The 19,823-nt window shown below is 40.8% G+C and overlaps 1 protein-coding gene across 1 annotated transcript; it reads right to left on the minus strand.

Annotated features, from left to right (window-relative positions):
- Positions 1–597: 597 nt before the first annotated feature.
- On the minus strand, positions 598–18,391 carry lrrc59 (leucine rich repeat containing 59). The gene is made up of 7 exons (XM_072558418.1): positions 18,171–18,391; positions 14,340–14,399; positions 11,865–12,023; positions 7,907–8,011; positions 5,318–5,390; positions 3,880–4,050; positions 598–983 (listed from the first exon to the last, which is right to left on the minus strand). Exons 1-7 carry the CDS (start codon positions 18,285–18,287, stop codon positions 745–747), a joined length of 924 nt encoding a protein of 307 aa, XP_072414519.1. The 5' UTR covers positions 18,288–18,391; the 3' UTR covers positions 598–744.
- Between the last annotated feature and the right edge of the window lie 1,432 nt (positions 18,392–19,823).

The following is a 19,823-nucleotide window of genomic DNA, read 5'->3' on the forward strand; positions in this document are numbered from 1 at the left end:
ACCAGGTAAAAACAATGACTGCAGATGCTAGAAACCAGATTCTGGATTAGAGGTGCTAGAAAAGCACAGCAGTTCAGGCAGCATCTGAGGAGCAGTAAAATTGACATTTCGGACAAAATCCCTTAATCAGGAATACAGGCAGTGTGTCTGAAGGGTGGAGAGATAAATGAGAGGAAGGTGGGGGTGGGGAAGGTGCGGGTGTCCCAGATGTGTTCCCTAAAGCGCTCGCACCCTCCCGTCCTGGCACCTTCCCCTGCCACTGCAGGAATTGCAAAGCCTGCGTCCACACCTCCTCCCTCACCTCCATCCAACGCCCTAAAGGAGCCTTCCACATCCATCAAAGTTTTACCTGCACATCCATCAATATCATTTATTGTATCCATTCCCCACCCCCCCCACCCCCCCCCCCCCCCCCCCCACCCTCCTCTCATTTATCTCTCCACCCTCCACTCTGCCTGTATTTCTGATTAAGGGCTTTTGCCCGAAACGTCAATTTTACTGCTCCTCGGATGCTGCCTGAACTGCTGTGCTTTTCCAGTACCTCTAATCCAGTATTTGAAAGACCACTCTTAAAACATTGAAGACAACAAAGCCTGGTGAATGCGAAACAGGATTTTATTGTGTAGAATTTGGGAAGGGCAAGTAAGATGAATACCGGCCCTTTGAAGGGTTTATGTGCAATATAAGAACACACGAATTAATCAATTCCATAGGAATTTCAGTGATTCTTCACCTGGCTCCTGGTCATGGGAATGGAATGCTACGTAGAAGCTTCTGGAGAACCTTATTTCCCTGAAGGGCGTGAAGTGTGTCTTCGTATAGATGGTTTACAGTACTGCACAGCTGCTCATGTGGAAGCTTTGTTTTCCTGCACATCACCACAGTGACAATGGAGCATAGTAGCAGGAACAGTAGCACCTTCAGTAGCATTTGGAATAAGTGTCCCTTTTTAGGTGCTGATGGATTGACAGAAGAGACTGGTTCTATCATGGAGGAGAGAAAAAACAATGATTTAATGTGTATCCTTGAACATGGCTCCCAACTAATAATTTCTAAAAGCAATAGAAAATTAGGATAGCACAAGCTATCATATAACTTAAAAACACGGGTGACAATGTTGAATTAAGAGTTAGGAATTAGGCAATTCTTCACCACAGTTAGGCCCTATTTCCACTGCAGGGAGAGTGGTTGGAAACCTGAATAAAAAAAAGCTGGCATTCAAATTTAGCAAGTTATAGGGAAGGCAATTAGGTTGTAGACATTTAATACAAACGGAAATGGTGTATAAAAGTTAGAAGGTTTTGCTAAAACTATATGGGCTTTAGTCAAACCAGAGCTTGAATACTGTGAACAGTTTTGGATCCCCTTGCATTGGAGGCAGTCCACAGAAGGTTTACGAGGCTGAGATTCAAGATACAAAATTCTTAGGTGACTTGAAAGGAGATACAGGGAAAGGGTTTTCCTTTGTGGAAGGGTCTAGGACCAGAGGACATAATCTCAAAATAAGGGGTTACACTTCTAAGACAGAGAGGAGGAGGAATTTCTTCTGTTAACAGGGAAGTGAATCTGTGGAATTCTTTACTACAGAGGACTGTTGAGGCTGGTTTGTTGGTGCACAGATTTCAGAGATCTGGGTGTGTGCAGCATCGACTTCTGAAACTGAAAGTCAATGCATCAGCGCATCAATTAGAACGTATGAAACCCAGATGAACCTTGAAGCGGCCACCAGCTTAGAGGAATATTGTCCCTGACTTGTCCTTTGTAGACAGTGGCAGCTGTAGATGGGTTAAACAAGTTACAAGAAGTTGAGATGCGCAAGAATCTTGCACATACTATCTGCCTGAGTACAGATAACTTCACCATTATTAGATATTTCTCCATTAAATTTAACTTCAAATGAAACAGAATTAAATAGTAGCCATGTTGTCCAGTGTTAGTGTTTCAGCACCAAGCATCACCAGGCACCAACATTATTCCTTTTTAATTAGAGGTTTGCCCCCTATCAAATTTCCTCTTGTTGTGAAAACATTTGACTAGCCGTATCTGCGCTGATGGATTTTTGTCATAAGCCCTCTCAATTAACCCTACTCTCGTGCTCACACCCCCACCAGTTAAGATTCATTGTTAAGTAAATATCCATTTTTCTTAAAATTGTTCCAGGAAAAGGCTGCGCAGCTTTCATGTAAAGAGGTTTTTCTCGATTATCTTTTAGTTTTTTTTTGAGATCATCTTAAATTTGTGCCCTCTACTAGTGGAAACTAGCTGATCTGGTCAGCAAATTACAGCCCATGGAATAAAAGCACCATGAAGTTAGTTGAGTGACAGGTAGAGTGAGTGCTTGTGAACAGTCGTTTTAGGAATGAGGGCAAGTTATGTAGCAGGGTTTCCCAGAAAATTATTGTTGGGAACCTGCTTTTCTAGGTAGATCAGTAATCTAGACCTGGCTGCAAAGAGCACAATTTTAAAATTTGAAGACATAGAAATGGAGAAGGACAGTGATAAAATTCTTGAGAAAATAGGTTGATAGATTACTAGAATAATTAGCAGATGAAACTTGATGCAGAGGTGTGTTTGTTTTGCTTGTAAGAATAGGGAAGAGGCAATATAACAGAAAGGGTACAATTCTATAGGGGGTGCAAGAACAGGGGAGGGACCTGAAGAATGTGTACACAAGTCATTCAAAGTGATAGGAAGGTTCAGAAATTGCTGATAAAGCTCATGGTATCCTAGGCTTTTACAAATAAGTACAGAGAGTACAAAACCAAGAAAGTTATGACAAACATATATAATAATAGTGATTCAGTCTCAACTAGAGTATTTTGTCTATTGCTGGATACCATCAGGTAGGACGTGAAGACTTTAGAAAAGATGTCTAATACAGAAAAGGTAAGAATGGCCCAAGGATGAGAAGCTTTGTACAAAGATAATCTTAAACTGGAGTTATTCTCCTTGGAGAAGATAACATGGAGTAAAATATAGAAGGTTCTGGAAATACTCAGTAGGCTCTGACAGCATCTACAGAGGGAGAAGCAGGATTAAAGTTTAGAATCAGTTGTGAACCTTCTTTAGAACTTCAAGTATTTCTAGCATTTTATGTCTTTAATTCAGCTTTCCAGGATCCACTGTATTTGCTTTTATTTAAATATAAAAAGGATTGCTACAAGGAAGTTCGACTGAGGATACATGGGAAATACTGTTCAGTGACATTAGGAATGAGAACCAGAGTGACAGCAGAATGGAACTAGTTCACTAATCTTGCAGACAGCAGACACATACATGACAGGCCAAACATCTTCCTTTGCGCTGTAACCATTCTAAGGTTCCACAATCATGAGTCACTTTGGCATATTCATCTCAATCATTTTAATACTGGTTAAAAAAATAATTTTACAGATTTTTCTTTTATGTTATACCTATGAATATTTAGAATGCGCACAAACAGGAGCTAAGGTCAAATCCATGACTGAGGGTTTGCCAGTTATACAACAGTCACACAATGGCATTCTAAGGCTAGCAAGAGGAAGAAACAACATGAACCAGCCTTCTACTGCTGCACACTATCCACTGGTTCTTGCATATGTGGACACAGTCAGGGCCAGCTCAATACTTCTACAGTTGAGAGCCTTTCATACTAGTGAAACAGCTATTGCAGTGGAAGTTTTGATACTCAAGAAATCACATCCAACAAGCAAAAGGACAATGATGCTAAATTTGTGAATGAGTAAAGAATTCGTAAGTGATTTTAATTCACACAAGTTGATAATGAGAGAATAATGAACTTGCATTGACCTGGCCATTTCTCGTACATTTGCATGACTCATGGAGCAGATCTAACTCTGAGAATTCACATAGCTTACCCACCTTCCATCTTTCACTTACTTTCTGATGTAGTTGTAGGCTTTTCCTCCTTTGGCTCGTTGAACCTTTGTAATTTCTGTGCATCATACTCCTTCCTGCGCCTCTCCTTCTCCTCCATTTTCTCTCGTTTACGCAGATCGCGTTCCCTTGCTTCCTTAGCCCGTATTTCTGCTTCACGCCTTTTCTCCAACTCTGTAACAACATATTTGGCTATAAAGCTGGCAGTTAAAACTTCTGATGCTTTCTGATTTTATTTTATACTCACTTTTGTACTCTGTGTCCAAGTATTTCAAGTCAACTACAGACCAAGCATGTAACATAAGCTAACATTTAAGTGCAGGGCTCACAATGGCATGCCAATGGAAGTGCTGTACTTAAAATGAGATGTCAAACCAAGGTCCTATTCCTATATTCTTATTGACAGAACGGACTCCACAGCATTAGGTAGAGGTTTCTGGAATGTCATTGCTAGAATCTATTCCTCAGCTCATGTCAAATTTGCTGCTAGTATAGTGCTCACATTGTTGTAACATGCAAACCTTGCAGCCAATGAGTACACTTCAGAAAGAGTTTATTGGTGACGAATTGCTATAGGTAATCAAAAAGCTAGGAAAGGTGCGAAATAAATGAAAGTTCTAGATACTTTTAAAGTGTGAGCCTATGTAATGATCCATCTCTTCAATCAGTGAAGTGAAAATTACTGATCCACTCTTAATGCTCTAAATATTATTCAGACCAACTGCCAGTTGCTTTCCTTGAGATACACACCAAGTAACAGATTTCCTGTTATCACATTGTGTACCTGGTTAACCATTGAGTAAAAACCTGGGAGAACGAGTAAAAGACTTCAAGGTCAAGCGATTGCACTTTGAATTTAAAGTCGTAACAGATAAACCTGCATTCCAAACATATCCTCTATGCCATTTAGTCTTTTACACCCATTTTGCCGAACAGTAAATAACTGAAAACTTGCATCTGAAGACCAAAGAGTGCAGAAAAATAATTCCAACACATTCAGTGAATGCAAAAAAATTATTCTGCATTAAGACTACTTTCAGCTTTGTCAGAACTTACAGCATAGAACCAGATCAATTTGGCTAACTAGCTAATTCCGTTTGATTCTCAGTTACAAAGCAGAACTAATGCTGCACCATTACAATGCTGGAATACAGAATATGGCGATTAATGACAGACTCTTGAAATTTGTTTCTTTCACTTCAAGATTGCTCAGCTAGTCACAAGAGTGAATAGGAAGATGCCATGTTTAATCTGATGTCTGCACTCCAAGGTATGGATGGAATGAACACAATGAAAGGTTACCCTTGGATACTTGTGTGAAAATCCACTGATAACAAGGCTAGCTTTAGATTAATACCTTTAAGTCAGACTCTCAATTGTAATCCATTCTCAGTAGTCCTATACCTGGATGAACATTTGTTTTAGCCATCTAAACTCTTACCTCTTTCAACCAGCAGCCGTCTCTGTTTTTCACGATCTTGTTCGGACTGAATGGTTTTCATGTACCGCAGCACCTGCAATATCCAACAGTGAAAACAAAGTTAACAACTGAATTTCTTGGAACTGGATCTCACCATGTGTAGAACTACATACCACCTCATACACAATAACACTGATTTATCTTTATCAGTGCATATTATTTCAAGACTTAAAATGTTTAACTATCTTCTTTCACTAAACTTACTGATATACAACGTTAGTGGAAGATTAATACAGTGCTCCGCAGTTACAAATCACTAATGCTGTATCCCAGTGTATTGTGACCACTGGACTTTACAAGAAGATTAAAAGGAGGAGATTTTTAAAGTGCAATCTAAGGTGAAACTGAGACTTTTTGGATGGGGGTTGGTGATCATTCTAAATCTCTCCTCGGAGAGAAGCTCATCTGTTTGGACTGTCATGGAAAGAGAGATCTATTTGAAATCCAAATAAAAGTTTTCACATCTTGATTAAAAAAAGGAAGAGTTACTTCTTGGAGAAAGACAGAGTGGCGCATATAGATAGATAAAGTGACAGACAGAAACACAAGAAATTATTGTTGTGAATAGCAGGGTGATTAGTTGTATCAATGAATAATCAGGATACTTGCAAAAATTGGTTTTCTATAGAAAAGAACAAGGAAAGATTAGCAGGACCTTTGGAAATTTAAGGAACAAGGAGTCATGAAGATGATCTTTGCGAGTGAAAGCCAGTTGTGGTAAACTTAGATTGAACCCAATGATTTCTGAAGGACATTTGAAGATTTAATCTGGTGTGGCAAGGAGAAGTGAGCCTGTTCGAAAGCTAAGAGTAAATTAGAACACAATCTTGTGTTGCTGCATTCTATCAGAAGTGTGATGCACAAAAGGAGATGCAAGATGTGTGCCTTGATTGCATTAGTCCATTCTTGTCAAAGTCAGGTTTTTAAAAAGTTTGCTGTATTAGTTGTCTGTTGAGTAAAGTTTGACATGCTGATTTTAATTTGCTATAGTTATAGTTTCAAAACATTTTAGCTATTTCTGTTGGTTGCTGAAAATCCTTTGGAAAATGTGCTCAGCCTCTACAAGGATTACAACAGGCTTTATATCTGTACTCACCAATACTGTACCCTGTGTTACTACATCCACCAGTACTGCACCCATGTGACTTGTACGCACCAGTACCTTATCCCAGTGCTGAACAGTGACAAACTCTGAAAGTTGCCACCCAGGTAAATAGTGCAGTGAAGAAGGCATATGGCGTACTGGCTTTTATTGGTAGAGGAATTGAGTTCCGGAGTCCTGAGGTCATGCTGCAGTTGTATAAGACTCTGGTGCGGCCGCATCTGGAATATTGTGTGCAGTTTTGGTCGCCATACTATAGGAAGGATGTGGAGGCACTGGAACGGGTGCAGAGGAAGTTTACCAGGATGTTGCCTGGTATGGTAGGAAGATCCTATGAGGAAAGGCTGAGGCACTTGGGGTTGTTTTCATTGGAGAAAAGAAGGTTTAGGGGTGACTTGATAGAGGTGTACAAGATGATTAGGGGGTTAGATAGGGTTGACAGTGAGAACTTTTTTCCACGTATGGAGTCAGCTATTACAAGGGGGCATAGCTTTAAATTAAGGGGGGGTAGATATAGGACTGATGTTAGGGGTAGGTTCTTCACTCAGCGAGTCGTAAGTTCATGGAATGCCCTGCCAGTAGCAGTAGTGGACTCTCCCTCTTTATGGGTATTTAAGCGGGCATTGGATAGGTATATGGAGGATAGTGGGTTAGTGTAGGTTAGGTGGGCTTTGATCGGCGCAACATCGAGGGCCGAAGGGCCTGTACTGCGCTGTATTCTTCTATGTTCTATGTTCTAAACCTGTATCCCTCATTATTATACAGTGAGGTATCTATATCCATCAGTACTTTACCCCAGTTTTATATAGTTAAAAAATCTATATTGTATTAGTGTCCCCAGCAGCACTAGTGTACACCACTATCAAATAGTGATAGACTGGTATCCCTTATATTGGATGCCACTATTAGAAATATCAGCACCACAGATAGTGTTTTCAACAGTCCTGTTGTGCACATGTACAGGCTTTTTTAGATTAGATTTTTGATTAGATTATCTACAGTATGGAAACAGGCCCTTTGGCCCAACAAGTCCACACCGACCCTCCGAAGAGTAACCCCCCCCAGACTCATTCCCCTATATTTATCCCTAGCTAATGCACCTAACACTACGGGCAATTTAGCATGGCTAATTCACCTGACCTGCACATCTTTGGATTGTGGGAGGAAACCGGAGTATGGAGGAAACCCACACAGACACTGGGAGAATGTGCAAGCTCCACACAGTCTCCCAAGGCTGGAATTGAACCTGGGTCCCTGGTGCTGAGGCAGTAGCGTTAACCACTGAGTCACCATGCTGCCCCAAAACACCTGAAAGTCTCTTCCAAAATTGCACAGTGGATTCTCTTAGCCTATTTGCATGGTTAAGAAAAAAGGTCTAGTTGTATGATGCTAAAAGTGGAAACTGATATCAAGTTATCTTTATGGTGAAGGCAAATCCTGAAACTTACATTGGCTGCACTCTGCTTGCACTGCTTCTCATCCAGGCAGTCACCTGCCACCTTCTCAAGCAATGGATCAAGTGGATTTCCTTTTAAATCCAACCACTTCAAGTTCTGTTGAGAGAAAGGGGCATCCGTTATCCTCACTGCTTTCTTTAGGAACTTGCTGTGTACAAATTAAATGACAGATTTCAGAAATTACAAGTGATTATATCTAAAATGCTATAGTTGTTTGCAACTGCTTTGCAAAGCCAAAAGATGGGGGATGGTGCTCAACAATACACTGTCTTTCTTTTCATGACAAATACTGCCTTTTGCCCTTTCACCACAGTGTATTCCTCCGCTTTCATGAGACAAAATTAGATCCATGTGCTTGTATCAAACTTAAGACAGCACATTTCAAAGACAGAAACTGTCAGTAAAGCATTAGATTTTAATTGTCTAAACAAAAATGCTAAGATCCAAGTGAGAGTGCATAAACCAATATGCATCCTCTCAGCATTTACAACAGTACTACTAATTCCCATTCAGAAACATCATGTTCACTGGTACACAATGTGTAAAACTGTCACACAGGTGTTGTATGGATTAGTTTACTGAGGTTGAGCATGAAGTACATTGCTGGAGGAGATGCAATCATGACATAGCTTCTCACACAACCCATGACTCTAACCCAGAGACACAAATGGGTATTTAGTTTTAATGCAATGACAAAGGGATAAATGCTAAAGAACAGGTAATAATTATTAAACTCCCCAATCCAGTTACACCACCTTGATCTTGTCATCTCATAAGGCTTCACTACTCAATCTCAGATAAAGTAATTGCTGATCATTCAGAACCTGCATTCCCTCAACTCTACATCCTTGTGTACTTCCCAGGAAAAGAAAACCTATTCTCCAATTCACTTACAACTATATAGTTCCAAAATCCCAACTGTTTAGCCTTTTACTTTCAAATTTGCTGAACTGAAGCATTCATCTCAATCTTCTATAATTTATTCCCAAATTAAACCATTTACCCTTCTCATAGCATTACTTTAAGTTCAATGGCTACAGATTTAAAGGGATATGGCAGTTTACAGGCCTAACGATTACAGGATCATTCCAAACTGCAAAGATAACCCCCAGTTGTTTCTTCTATTGCATTAGGTCAATTTAAACACCTCCTTGTCCTCATCCATCCTAACTTCCAACAAGTGTGTGGAGCTCAAGGATACCTTTGCCAGAAGTTAGAAGCTATCCAATCAGTTCTCGATGTCACTTTCCACCTTTCTCTAGCCCACTGGGCTAAATCTCTTAGTCTCTCCCCAGTCCTAGACCTGAAGTGGTATCTTTCTGCAATTTTTGTCTCACCTCTTTCTCTCTCAGAGCTCAAGTTGGCCACCAGTCCTACCTCTGCACCTTCAATTATATTTCCACTAAATTGCTGACTATGCAACATACTTTATTGGTTCTCATGTCAGTTGGTATTTTTAATGTTTCCCATTCTTTCAAGTCTGCCATATCAAAACTCTTCCTTAAATAATCACCAACAGGCTGTGCTAACTATCATTACAAATCCAACCCCACTTTCTTCACCAAATGTGTTGGCACCTCCCAAGTTTGCATCTGTCTTTCCAAAACTCCATATCTGAATCTCTCTAATCTTTCCACCCCTGCCATGGTGTCAAAACAACTCTTAGCTAAAATCATAGAATGACAACTGTGAGAATATGACAAAGATGAACATTTACTCAACTTGCCTTAAGCATTTTATGTAGTTGCCCACACCATTCGCCAACAAACATCTGGTTTCATGGTCACCAGTATTGTTGATTGGTGGAAAAACCCATTTGACTCACTAATGTCCTTGAGGGAAAGAAATTGCCATCCTTTTCTGGTCTGGCCTACAAGCAACACCAGAATCACAGCAATGTGACTGACTCTTAGCTGCCCTCTGGGCAATTACGGATAGGCAATAAATGTTGCTCAAGCCAGCAATGCTCTCATGCTCTCAATGAATAAAAATGAAGATCAGCACCAGCAGGAGTGATTGGCAAATGGAACTTGGTATGAACTAGAATGTAGGCAGCATAGGTTTAGTTGACATCAAGCTTGCAGATGGAGAATGGGAGACGCCTTTCTGAAGTAGTTAAGTTTAGAGGTATTAAAAATGTGGGTGGAATTTCAGAAAGCTGCAGAGTTCAGAGATTTGCTTTTATAGAACCTGTGGACTGGACATCCCAGGTTGGCTGCGGACAGAGAGTATAGGATAAGTCAAGGGAGATTTAAGGGACTTGGTGTCTGATGGGTGTTAGTTTTTGCAAAACATATAGACCTGTTAGCCTCACATCAGTTGTAGAGAAAATGCTAGAATATATTATAAAGGATGTGGTAAAGTAGACACATGGATAATAATGATTTGCTTGCGCATAGTCAGTATAGATTTTTGAATGGGAAATCATGTTTTGTGAACTTGAGTTTTTATTTGAAGATGTTACTAATATAATTGATAAAAACAGAGCTGATGAACTATACTTAAATTTTTGAAAAGTGTTTGATAAAGCTCTTCACAGGATACTGGTTAGAAAAATTAAAGGCCTTGAAACAGGTGGTAATGTACTGACATAGACTAATTAGCTAATAGTTAGAAAACAGTAGAAATGAATGGACCATTCTCACATTAGCAGGTTGTGATTACTGGGGTATCATATAGATTATTTGGGTCCTAGCCGTTCATAGTATCAAATGATTTGGAGGTGGGGACAAAATGTAATATTCCCAAATTTGCAGATAATACAAAGCTAAGTGGGAACGTTTGTTGTGAAGATATAAAGCAGCTTCAGGAGGGTGTGGTTAAGGCTTAGTGATTGGGCATGAACATGGTAGATTGAATATAATTTGGTAAAATGGCAGGTAACCCACTTTGGTTGAAGGAACAGATGTGCAGATCATTTCCAAACTGGTGAGAGATTAGACAGATGTTCAAAGAGAACTAGATGTTCTTGTCAAGAAATCACTGAAGGCGGCAGGTGCACAAGCTATTGGAAATGCAAATGGAAAGTTAGCCTTTGATGCAGGAGGATCTGAGTACAGGAGTAGTGAAGTCTTGCTTCTGTTGTAAAAGCGCTTGGTTAGACTGCACCTGAAATAATGTGTTTAGTTTCATTCTCTTCTTGCCATACAGGGAGGACAATGAAATTTACCAGACTTGATCCTTGAATGGAACTGTCCTTTGAATGGAGATGGGACAAATTAGGCCAGCATTCTCTAGAGGATAAAATATCTAAAGGGATAGACAGGGTAGTATCAAGTAAGATATTTCCCTTGTTTGGGAAGTCTGGAACCAAGGGACACAATTTAAATATAAGATGCAAGATGAGTTTTATTTTACTCAGAGGATTGTGAATCTTTGGAATTCTCCATCATAGAGGGCTGTGAAAGCTCAGTCTTTTGAGTACGTTTAAGCAGGGATTGATCATTTTCTGATTGCCAATAGTGTACAAAAGGGATAAAATGCATTGAGGTGTTTGATCAGTCATGATCATAGAATGACAGGTCAGACTAGACAGGAGCAGAGTAGGCAATTCAGCTTATGAGTCGACCTGGGCTCCCAGAAAAGCAATTTTACCTTTCAATGATATGTTTATTTTTGGTTGTGGTGGCCGATAAAGTGAAAGAATAAGTTAGAGCAGAAGATTTTGAATGTAGTCTGGACCTTGACATTAGTGAAACTGAAAGGAAATACACAAACTTGCACAACAAGACACTTGAAGGGCAGCTGAAACAAGAAAGGAAAGTTTGCAGTATCTACCAGTATAATGAAAGCAACCACGACATTGATTTGCTTTCTAACTCCACAAGATGATCTTGATAAAATACGAATTGCGAGCTTGAAGGCTGATGGGGAAAGAAAATTGACAAACAGAAAACAAGCTTTTCTCCAAGGGTTTCCCAGAATGAGATTATGGGAATAGGTTGCTTACCTTGAGCTGAGCAAAGCTGACTGGCAGGTTAGTCAATTTGTTGTTGTAGAGGTCCAAATGCTGTAGGTTAATGAGTCGTCCAAAATCTGAAGGAAGCTCCTGCAGCTGGTTCTTGCTTAGATCAAGTTTGATGAGATGTGTCAGACTGCAGAATTCTGACTGCATTTGATGGAGAGGTGTTTTGAGACAGAGAAATAAACAAAAATGAAAAGAAAAATCAGACTTAACAGCTACTCTTGAAAAACTGCTTGAAACATGAACACCAATTAAAAATGAACTCACTTAAGCTTATACCTCCAGCCAGGTAGCAAAACTCTCACATTCTGCAGACAATAAAATCCTATACAGGACCTGTCCACCACAATGCTCAAGAGAGACAAAGCATTGCCTATATAGCACAGTATTATTTAGTCATCAGCAACCAGGATGCCACATTTCATGTCAGTGTCCCTGAGCTAGTCACTGAAAGATCAGCTCGGATTCCTGTTCCTGATTACTATTAAATCCTGGTGCAATGTGTATGTGAAACTTTAGAGAGAATGGGTTTGGGATTAGCTGCATTTCTTTTCAATGGGCAAGGAACAAAAGGGCCTATATTTGCATTGCACAATTTATAACTTTAGGAGCACTATTTAAATTGTAGCCACTGAGTACTGTAGAAAATGCAGCAGTCAATTTAGGCAAACTAATATCTCACACAGCAATGAGGTAAAAATTAATCAGGACACCAAGACATTTTTGTTTGCTGTTATCTGAATTAGTGGCCATAAAATCTTTTCTGTTTAAGAAAGCAGAGAAGGCTTTGGTTTAACTTTTCATCCAAAGTAACAATTCAACAATGCAGCACTCCTTTAGTACTAGCAATGTCAGCCTAAATCCTGTGCAATTCTTATAAAGGGAACTTGAGCTCATAACCTTCAGACTTCGAGGCGAGAAAGTGGTTTACACTAAAGCACAGCTAATAACTACAAGTTTCTTATTGCCTGGACTGGGGCATGAATAGAGAGTTAATCCAATGATGCAAAGCAGAATTACATAACCACCATATGTCAATGCAGTCAACAGAGGGGAGAAAACACACACAAAACAAGTACACATCCATAAAGGATATGATGCAACAGCACAGAGTGAGCTTTACTCTCTATCTAACACTATGCTGTACTTGTCTTAGGAGAGTTTGATGACTCAGCAGTGGAAATTTTATATCTAACCTGTTTCGTACTGCCCTGAGAAGGACGTAATGATTCTTTGAGGTACTGGGGGTGACAACCATCTTTAAATTTGAAGCCTGCAAGTCCAGGCTCCTTCAATGTTGTACAGTCAAAAAAAGGAAGAAAATTTTAGACACTTGGAGCCCACTTGGAGGGCTGCATATAATTGTGATCACATTATTATCCATATCGAATGCTGGAGCAGACCTTAAGGCTAAATGGGCATGGGAGTCATGTTTTTAAAAAATTATAAAGATGATATCAGAAATGTGAGGTTATACACTTCAAGAAATTGTGAATGTAAAACAAAGGTTGTTCCTTTTTGTGAATGCTGCAAGAACTGGAGTACACAGATTTAAATTTTCGGCAGCAGATAGAGGGCACATGTGAGGAAGAACATCTTTGTTGAGTGAGAGAGATAACTTGGAACTCAGTATTAATTGGGGTGGTGGAAATGGTGATGGTCAATGTTTTAAGGAACTTCGATAGGCACTTGAAGCAAAAGTAGTTGCAGAGGTATTGTGATGGATAGGGGAGTGGCATTAATTGCAGAAAGGTTCGATAGACTTGATGGCCTAAGGCTCCTCTTGCGTTATTATCACTTCAATTGTATCGAAGCATTTAAATGTTACATGAACATGAGGGAGAATTGGATACTGATAGTTTGTCAAAGGGTGTGAAGAAAGTCAAATGGACCCATGAACATCAGCGTGGACTGAATGAACCAAAATGACTTTTCATTCCTGTTTATTCTTACTTATTTTGCTCTAGAGAGGGTATGTCCTGAATGCATCATATACACACTATACTCAGACTGCTTTCTTGTTTTTGTAAAAACTGAATTTTTATAAACAGGCTGTAGTCAGGATGCTGCATCCCATTATAATCATACAAGGGTATTACCCATTCTACAACATTTTTTCTAAGTCACTGATCTCTCTCCCTCTCCTGAAGATGTTTTTATGAGTAAGGAATGTGTAGTTTGTACTAGCTCTCCCTTCTCCTTCCCCAGATGGTATTGATTCCCTCAAGGTTCAAGAATGTTCTTGAAAACATCACAATATCCCAGAGATGGCACATGATGATTATTGAGTTATGAAATCTCCCCTCCCCAGACAATGGTGTCTTGTTAAATCACACAATGTCTCATTTAACTAATTGCTATTTTCACCTCACCTCACAACACATGGAAGATATGCGTACACAACACTGCACTGACATCCAACCCAGAACACAGACAGATATAACTGATACGACAACTTACCGGCAGTGTGACAAGAGAATTACAGGATAGATCCAGGACAGTGGCCTTGGGCAATGTTGCCTGAAAACACAATACATTATTTTAAGGTTTGACAGGATTAAAACACAACTGCTATACAAGGCAGCAGCAAACTTGAGCTTTTCATGCCTAGAAGGAATTGAATGTGAGGCGCAAATAACATTTTCATTAATGCACACCATTACCTCAGCTTTATCTCCCTTAATTCATACTCAAGGGTCTCCTGTTGCAATATGAGGCAAATATGTTTTAAATAAACCTAAACTGGGAGTGTGATGAGGACAGTGTACAAGGAGCAGTACAGTACAGAAACAAGCCCTTCAGGGGCGGTACGGTGGCACAGTGGTTAGCACTGCTGCCTCACAGCGCCAGAGACCTGAGTTCAATTCCCACCTCAGGCGACTGACTGTGTGGAGTTTGCACGTTCTCCCCGTGTCTGCGTGGGTTTTCTCCGGGTGCTCTGGTTTCCTCCCACAGTCCAAAGATGTGCAGGTCAGGTGAATTGGCCAATCTAGATTGCCCGTAGTGTTAGGTAAGGGGTAAATGTAGGGGTATGGGTGGGTTGCGCTTCGGCGGGGCGGTGTGGACTTGTTGGGCCGAAGGGCCTGTTTCCACACTGTAAGTAATCTAATCTAATCTAATCTAATCTGAAGTCCACCAAGCCTGTTCCAGCACATGATGCATTTCTAAACTGAAAACTGCAGGCTGTATTCCTCTATTTCCTACCTTTTCATATCTGTCAAGGTGCCTCTTAAAGAATGCTGTTGTATCTACCTTCACCACATTCTCTGGCAGTGAATTCCTAGTACTTACCCTCTGTATATAAAAAAAACCTTGCCTGTCATCTTCTTTAACATTCCCCTTTTACCTTAAACCTTTGCCCCCTAGTAAAAAAAATTCTACCCTTGGAAAAAAAAGACTCCAACTATCCATTCTATTCAGGCATTTCAATTTTGTAAGCTTCTATTAGGTTGCTCCTCAGCCTTCGACATTCAAGTTAAAACATATGAAGTATGTCCAATCTCTCTTCATAGCTCATACCCTCCCATCTAGGCAACATTCTGATAAACTGTTTCTGTACCCTGTCCAAAGACTCCACATCCTTAAGGTAGTGTGACAATCAGAATTATACACAATATTCCAAATGTAGCTTAACAAAGTTCAATATAGCTGCAAAGCTTCCAGCCTATCTACCTTGCTGTATCCTTTGGAAATCCTCCTCACTAATTGCAGCTCCCCCAGTCTTTGTGTCATCCACAAGCTTATAATCTAACCACCTACATTCTCCTCCAATTCACTGACAAGGTGCTGCACAGGAAGCATGGTGCTAGAGGCAAGGTGTTAGCATGGAGAAAAGCTTGGCTGTCTGACAGAAAGCAGAGTGTGGGGATAAAAGTGTCCTTCTCAGGATGACAGCCGGTGACAAGTGGTGTTCCACAAGGCTCAGTGTTGGGACCATATCATACACTAACCATCTAGATGAAGGAACAGAGGGCATTTTGGCAAGGTATACAGACTGGTAGGTAGACTGACAGGTAGCACTGAGGAGGTGGGGAGGCTGCAGAAGGATTTGGACAGGTTAGGAGAATAGGCAAAGAAGTGGCAGATGGAGTACAACATAGGAAAGTGTGAGGTCATACAGTTTGGTAGGGAAAATAGAGGCATGGACTATTTTCTAAATGGGGAGAAAATTCAAAAGCCTGAAGTGTAGTAACATGGGAGTTCTAGTCCAGGATTCTCTCATGGTAAATTTGCCGGTTGAGTTAAAAGTTAGGATGGCAAACATAACGATGGCATTTATTTTGAAAGGATGTGAACATAAAAGCAGGGATGTACTTCTATAAGGCTCTTTTCACACCACCTTTGGGGTATTGTGTGCAGGTTTTGGCCCCATATCTCAAGAAGATGTACTGCCCCTGCAGTGTGTTCAGAGGACATTCATGAGAATGGTCCCAGGAATGAAAAGCTTAACATCTGAGGAACATTTGAGGTCTCTGGGTCTATACTTGATGGAGTTTTGAAGGATAAGGAGGGGGATCTAACTGAAGCATACAGAACACTGAATGGCCTGGACAGAGTACATTTTGGGAAGGTGCTTCCATTGGAAGAAGAGACTAGAACCTGAGGGCACTGCCTTAGAGTAAAGAGAAGACCTTTTAGAACAGAGAGATAAGGAGAACCTTCTTCAGACAGAGAACGGTGTATCTATGGAATTCATTGCCACAGAAGGCTGCGGAGACCAGGTCATTAAGCACATTTAAGATAGAGAGACAGGTTGAGTATCAAGGGGACCAAGGGTTACGGAGAGAAAATGGTAGGTTTGAGAAACCTATCAACCATGATTGAATGGAAGAGCAGACTCATTGGGCTGAATGACCTAATTTCTGTCCCTTTGTCTTATTTACAACAAGTTTTATTTACAACAGGAATCCCATCGTTGATCCCAGATCTCTGGTTAGAAAAACATCCATCTCAATTCTGTCTTATCTGATTCAGCCAGTTCTGCATTTATCTTACCAGATCACTGTGGATCCCAGTGACTTCACCTTTTGTAACAGCCTGTCATGAGGAACCTTGTCAAAAACTTTGCTAAAGTCCATACAGACAACATCTACTGCCCTGCCTCAATCATCTTTGTCACTTCCTCAAAGATTTAATTAAGTTTGTGAACATAACCTTCCCTGCACAAGCCACACTGCCTATTGCTAATAAGTCTATATTTTACAAAATGTGAGTAAATTCTAAGGATCTTCAATAATTTCCCTATCATTAACATAAAGCTCACTAGCCTATAATTTCCCAGATTATCCCTTCTTAAAGGAACAACACTGGCAATTCTCCAGTCCTCCAGAACCTCTCCTGTGATTAAAAAGAATACAAAGATTTAGAACAAGACCCAGCAATTTCCTCACCTGCCTCCTTCAGCATTCTTGGATAGATACCATCAGGCCCTGGGGATTGGTCTACCTTAATACTTTACAAAACACCCCAAATCACCACCTCTTTTATACTGACATGATTGTGTAGATTGATGTGAATTGTGCATGTGCAAATGCACAAGAAATAAGCATTCCTGTTGAAGGGCACAGAAATTTTGAGACATACAAGACAGGTAGGTTCACTACAGGCAAACACATTCTGCATTTATCAAACTGTTAGTTTGTTAAAAGTGATGTAAACCTATTGCTTGTCACTAAGACCCTCTGGCTAACGTTCCCCTAAGATTGTTACAGTGTAGTTTACTCCATACGTAAGTTGAAACTCCACATGGAGTTGGAAATAGAAACATTAAAAATTGGAAGAGTAGACCATTTGCGCCTTCCAGCCAGCTCCATCATTCAATAAGATAATGGCTGGCCAGCCAACTCAGCACCCTGTTCCTGCTTTCTCCCCATACCCTTAGATCACTTTAGCCTTGAAAACTCTATTTAACTCCTTATGGAAAACATGCAATATTTAGACTTCGACTGTTTTTTTTCTGTGGCAGAGAATTCCACAAACTCACCGCCGTCTAGGTGAGGAAATTTCTCCACAACTTGAGCTAACTACAGATTGAGGAGCCTGTTTGTTTCTGTATGTTTTAGTTAGATCCCCCTCCTTATCCTCAAAACGCCATCGAGTGTAGACCCAGAGTCCTCAAATGTTCCTCAGATGTTAACACTTTTCATTCCTGTAATTTCCTCCCTCCTCGGGCTGAGCCGCAGTCCCTGTGGACACCCAATTATTAAACCAGGGGCTGGACAGTGATGGCAGGCTGACCGACTGTGGGAGGCATCACACTTGCAGCCCTGTCCTCGCCCGGCCTCCACTCACCAGCTCCCGGACCGGGACCTCGCTCAGGCCGCTCAGGCTCAGGTCCAGTTCGTGTCCATCCAGCCGTTCCCGGAGGCTGGAGCTCGGCTTCAGCTGCTTGCCGCTGTTCTTCGGCATCTCCGCTTTGCCGTCCGACGAGCGGCGGTTCCCTGCCGCACTCTGAGCTGCTGCCCAGCCGCTCCTTCCACACCAGCAGCGAGCTACACGTCAGAGCAAACTCCCAGGGGGACGGCCAAGGAAAACCCAGTTCACCACTTGGGGAACGACTCCTACGACAGCGCTCCAGGAGGCAAACTGACTAACTGCAAACCACAGCTCATCCAAGTCTTTCTTTCTCTCTCCACCAAGTAGAAACACAACTCCTTCAGATTCAAGCACGACCCAAGCTACAAACGTAAATATAATTAAATTTTCAATTCAAATCAACGAACAAATATAACTCATAATCTCCAAACTGAAAAATAAATCCTAATCTCCTAGCCAAATATAAACCTCAATCTCCAATCCAAATTCTAAGGACGGTTGTCACAGAGCAGCAATATGATAAATACCAGATAATTTGATTTCATAAACTTGAATAACAAATATTGAGGACAGCACTGGAGGGAACTGACTTGAAAATATTGTTATATATGAGAAGGCTTTTAAAATTATTGGTCAGAGCAAAGGTAGGCCATTCAATAAGATGCTAGGTAAAAACAATGACTGCAGATGCTGGAAAGCAGATTCCGGATTGGAGTGTGCTGGAAAAGCATAGCAGTTCAGGCAGCATCCAAGGAGCAGGAAAATCGACATTTCAGGCAAAAGCCCTTCAATAAGATCCTGTCTGATCTAATTGTGACCTTAACTCCACTTTCCTACCTGCACACCCTTGTAGATCAATACAGAGGGGTAGGTTAAGTCAGGTGACTGGACAGCTGATTTGAGATGCCAAGACCATGGATTCATTTCCTGCAAGGGCTTAAGATTGCCTTCTTAACCTGGCTTCTCAACCTCACCTCTCATCCTGCTGTGTTGACCCTTACATTAAACTTGCCACCTGTTGTGTCTCTTTTGAAAGAGAGTATAGGACTTTACCTGTACATGAATAAAATAATTCAGCCTTGAATTTGGCATGGGTAGCTCAGTTGTTAGCTCTGCTGCCTCACAGTGCCAGGAACCTGGGTTCAAATCCAGACTCAGGTGACTGTCTGTGTGGAGTTTGCATATTCTCCCCATGTCTGTGTGGGTTTCTACCAGTTTCCTCCCACAGTACAAAGATGTGAAGATTAGGTGGATTGGTAATGCTGAATTGTCCACATGTGCAGGTTAGGTGGATTAGCTTGGAAAATGCAGGATTACGGGGATGGGTGAGTCTGTGTGGAATGCTTTTCAGGGCATTGGTGTGGACTCGTTGGGCCAAATGGCCTACTTCCACACTGCTGGGGTTTCATAAATATATTCCTACAATTGTATTAAAAATGGACCATCGATATTCAACTTCCATCTGATTGGCCTAACAGTTGAATGGCAGAAAATGCTTTGAAAAAATACACATTCTGATGAAAAATGGCTGCTGTGATCTCCTGACCAAGATTGAGAAAAAAAACCATGATATGGAATAAACAAAAAACAGTATTATTGTGACTATCATGTCATCGAAAGACTGAAGCC

Source organism: Chiloscyllium punctatum, chromosome 39, assembly GCF_047496795.1.
Source record: "Chiloscyllium punctatum isolate Juve2018m chromosome 39, sChiPun1.3, whole genome shotgun sequence".
NCBI classification, from domain to species: domain Eukaryota; kingdom Metazoa; phylum Chordata; class Chondrichthyes; order Orectolobiformes; family Hemiscylliidae; genus Chiloscyllium; species Chiloscyllium punctatum.

Coding starts and splice junctions, on each gene's coding strand:
- lrrc59 (XM_072558418.1), bottom strand. CDS start 18,287: ATGCCGAAGAACAGCGGCAAGCAGCTGAAGCCGAGCTCCAGCCTCCGG. Junction 14,400..18,170: donor AGGTCCCGGTCCGGGAGCTG/GTGAGTGGAGGC, acceptor TTGTGTTTTCAG/GCAACATTGCCCAAGGCCAC. Junction 5,391..7,906: donor GCAAGCAGAGTGCAGCCAAT/GTAAGTTTCAGG, acceptor TGGATATTGCAG/GTGCTGCGGTACATGAAAAC.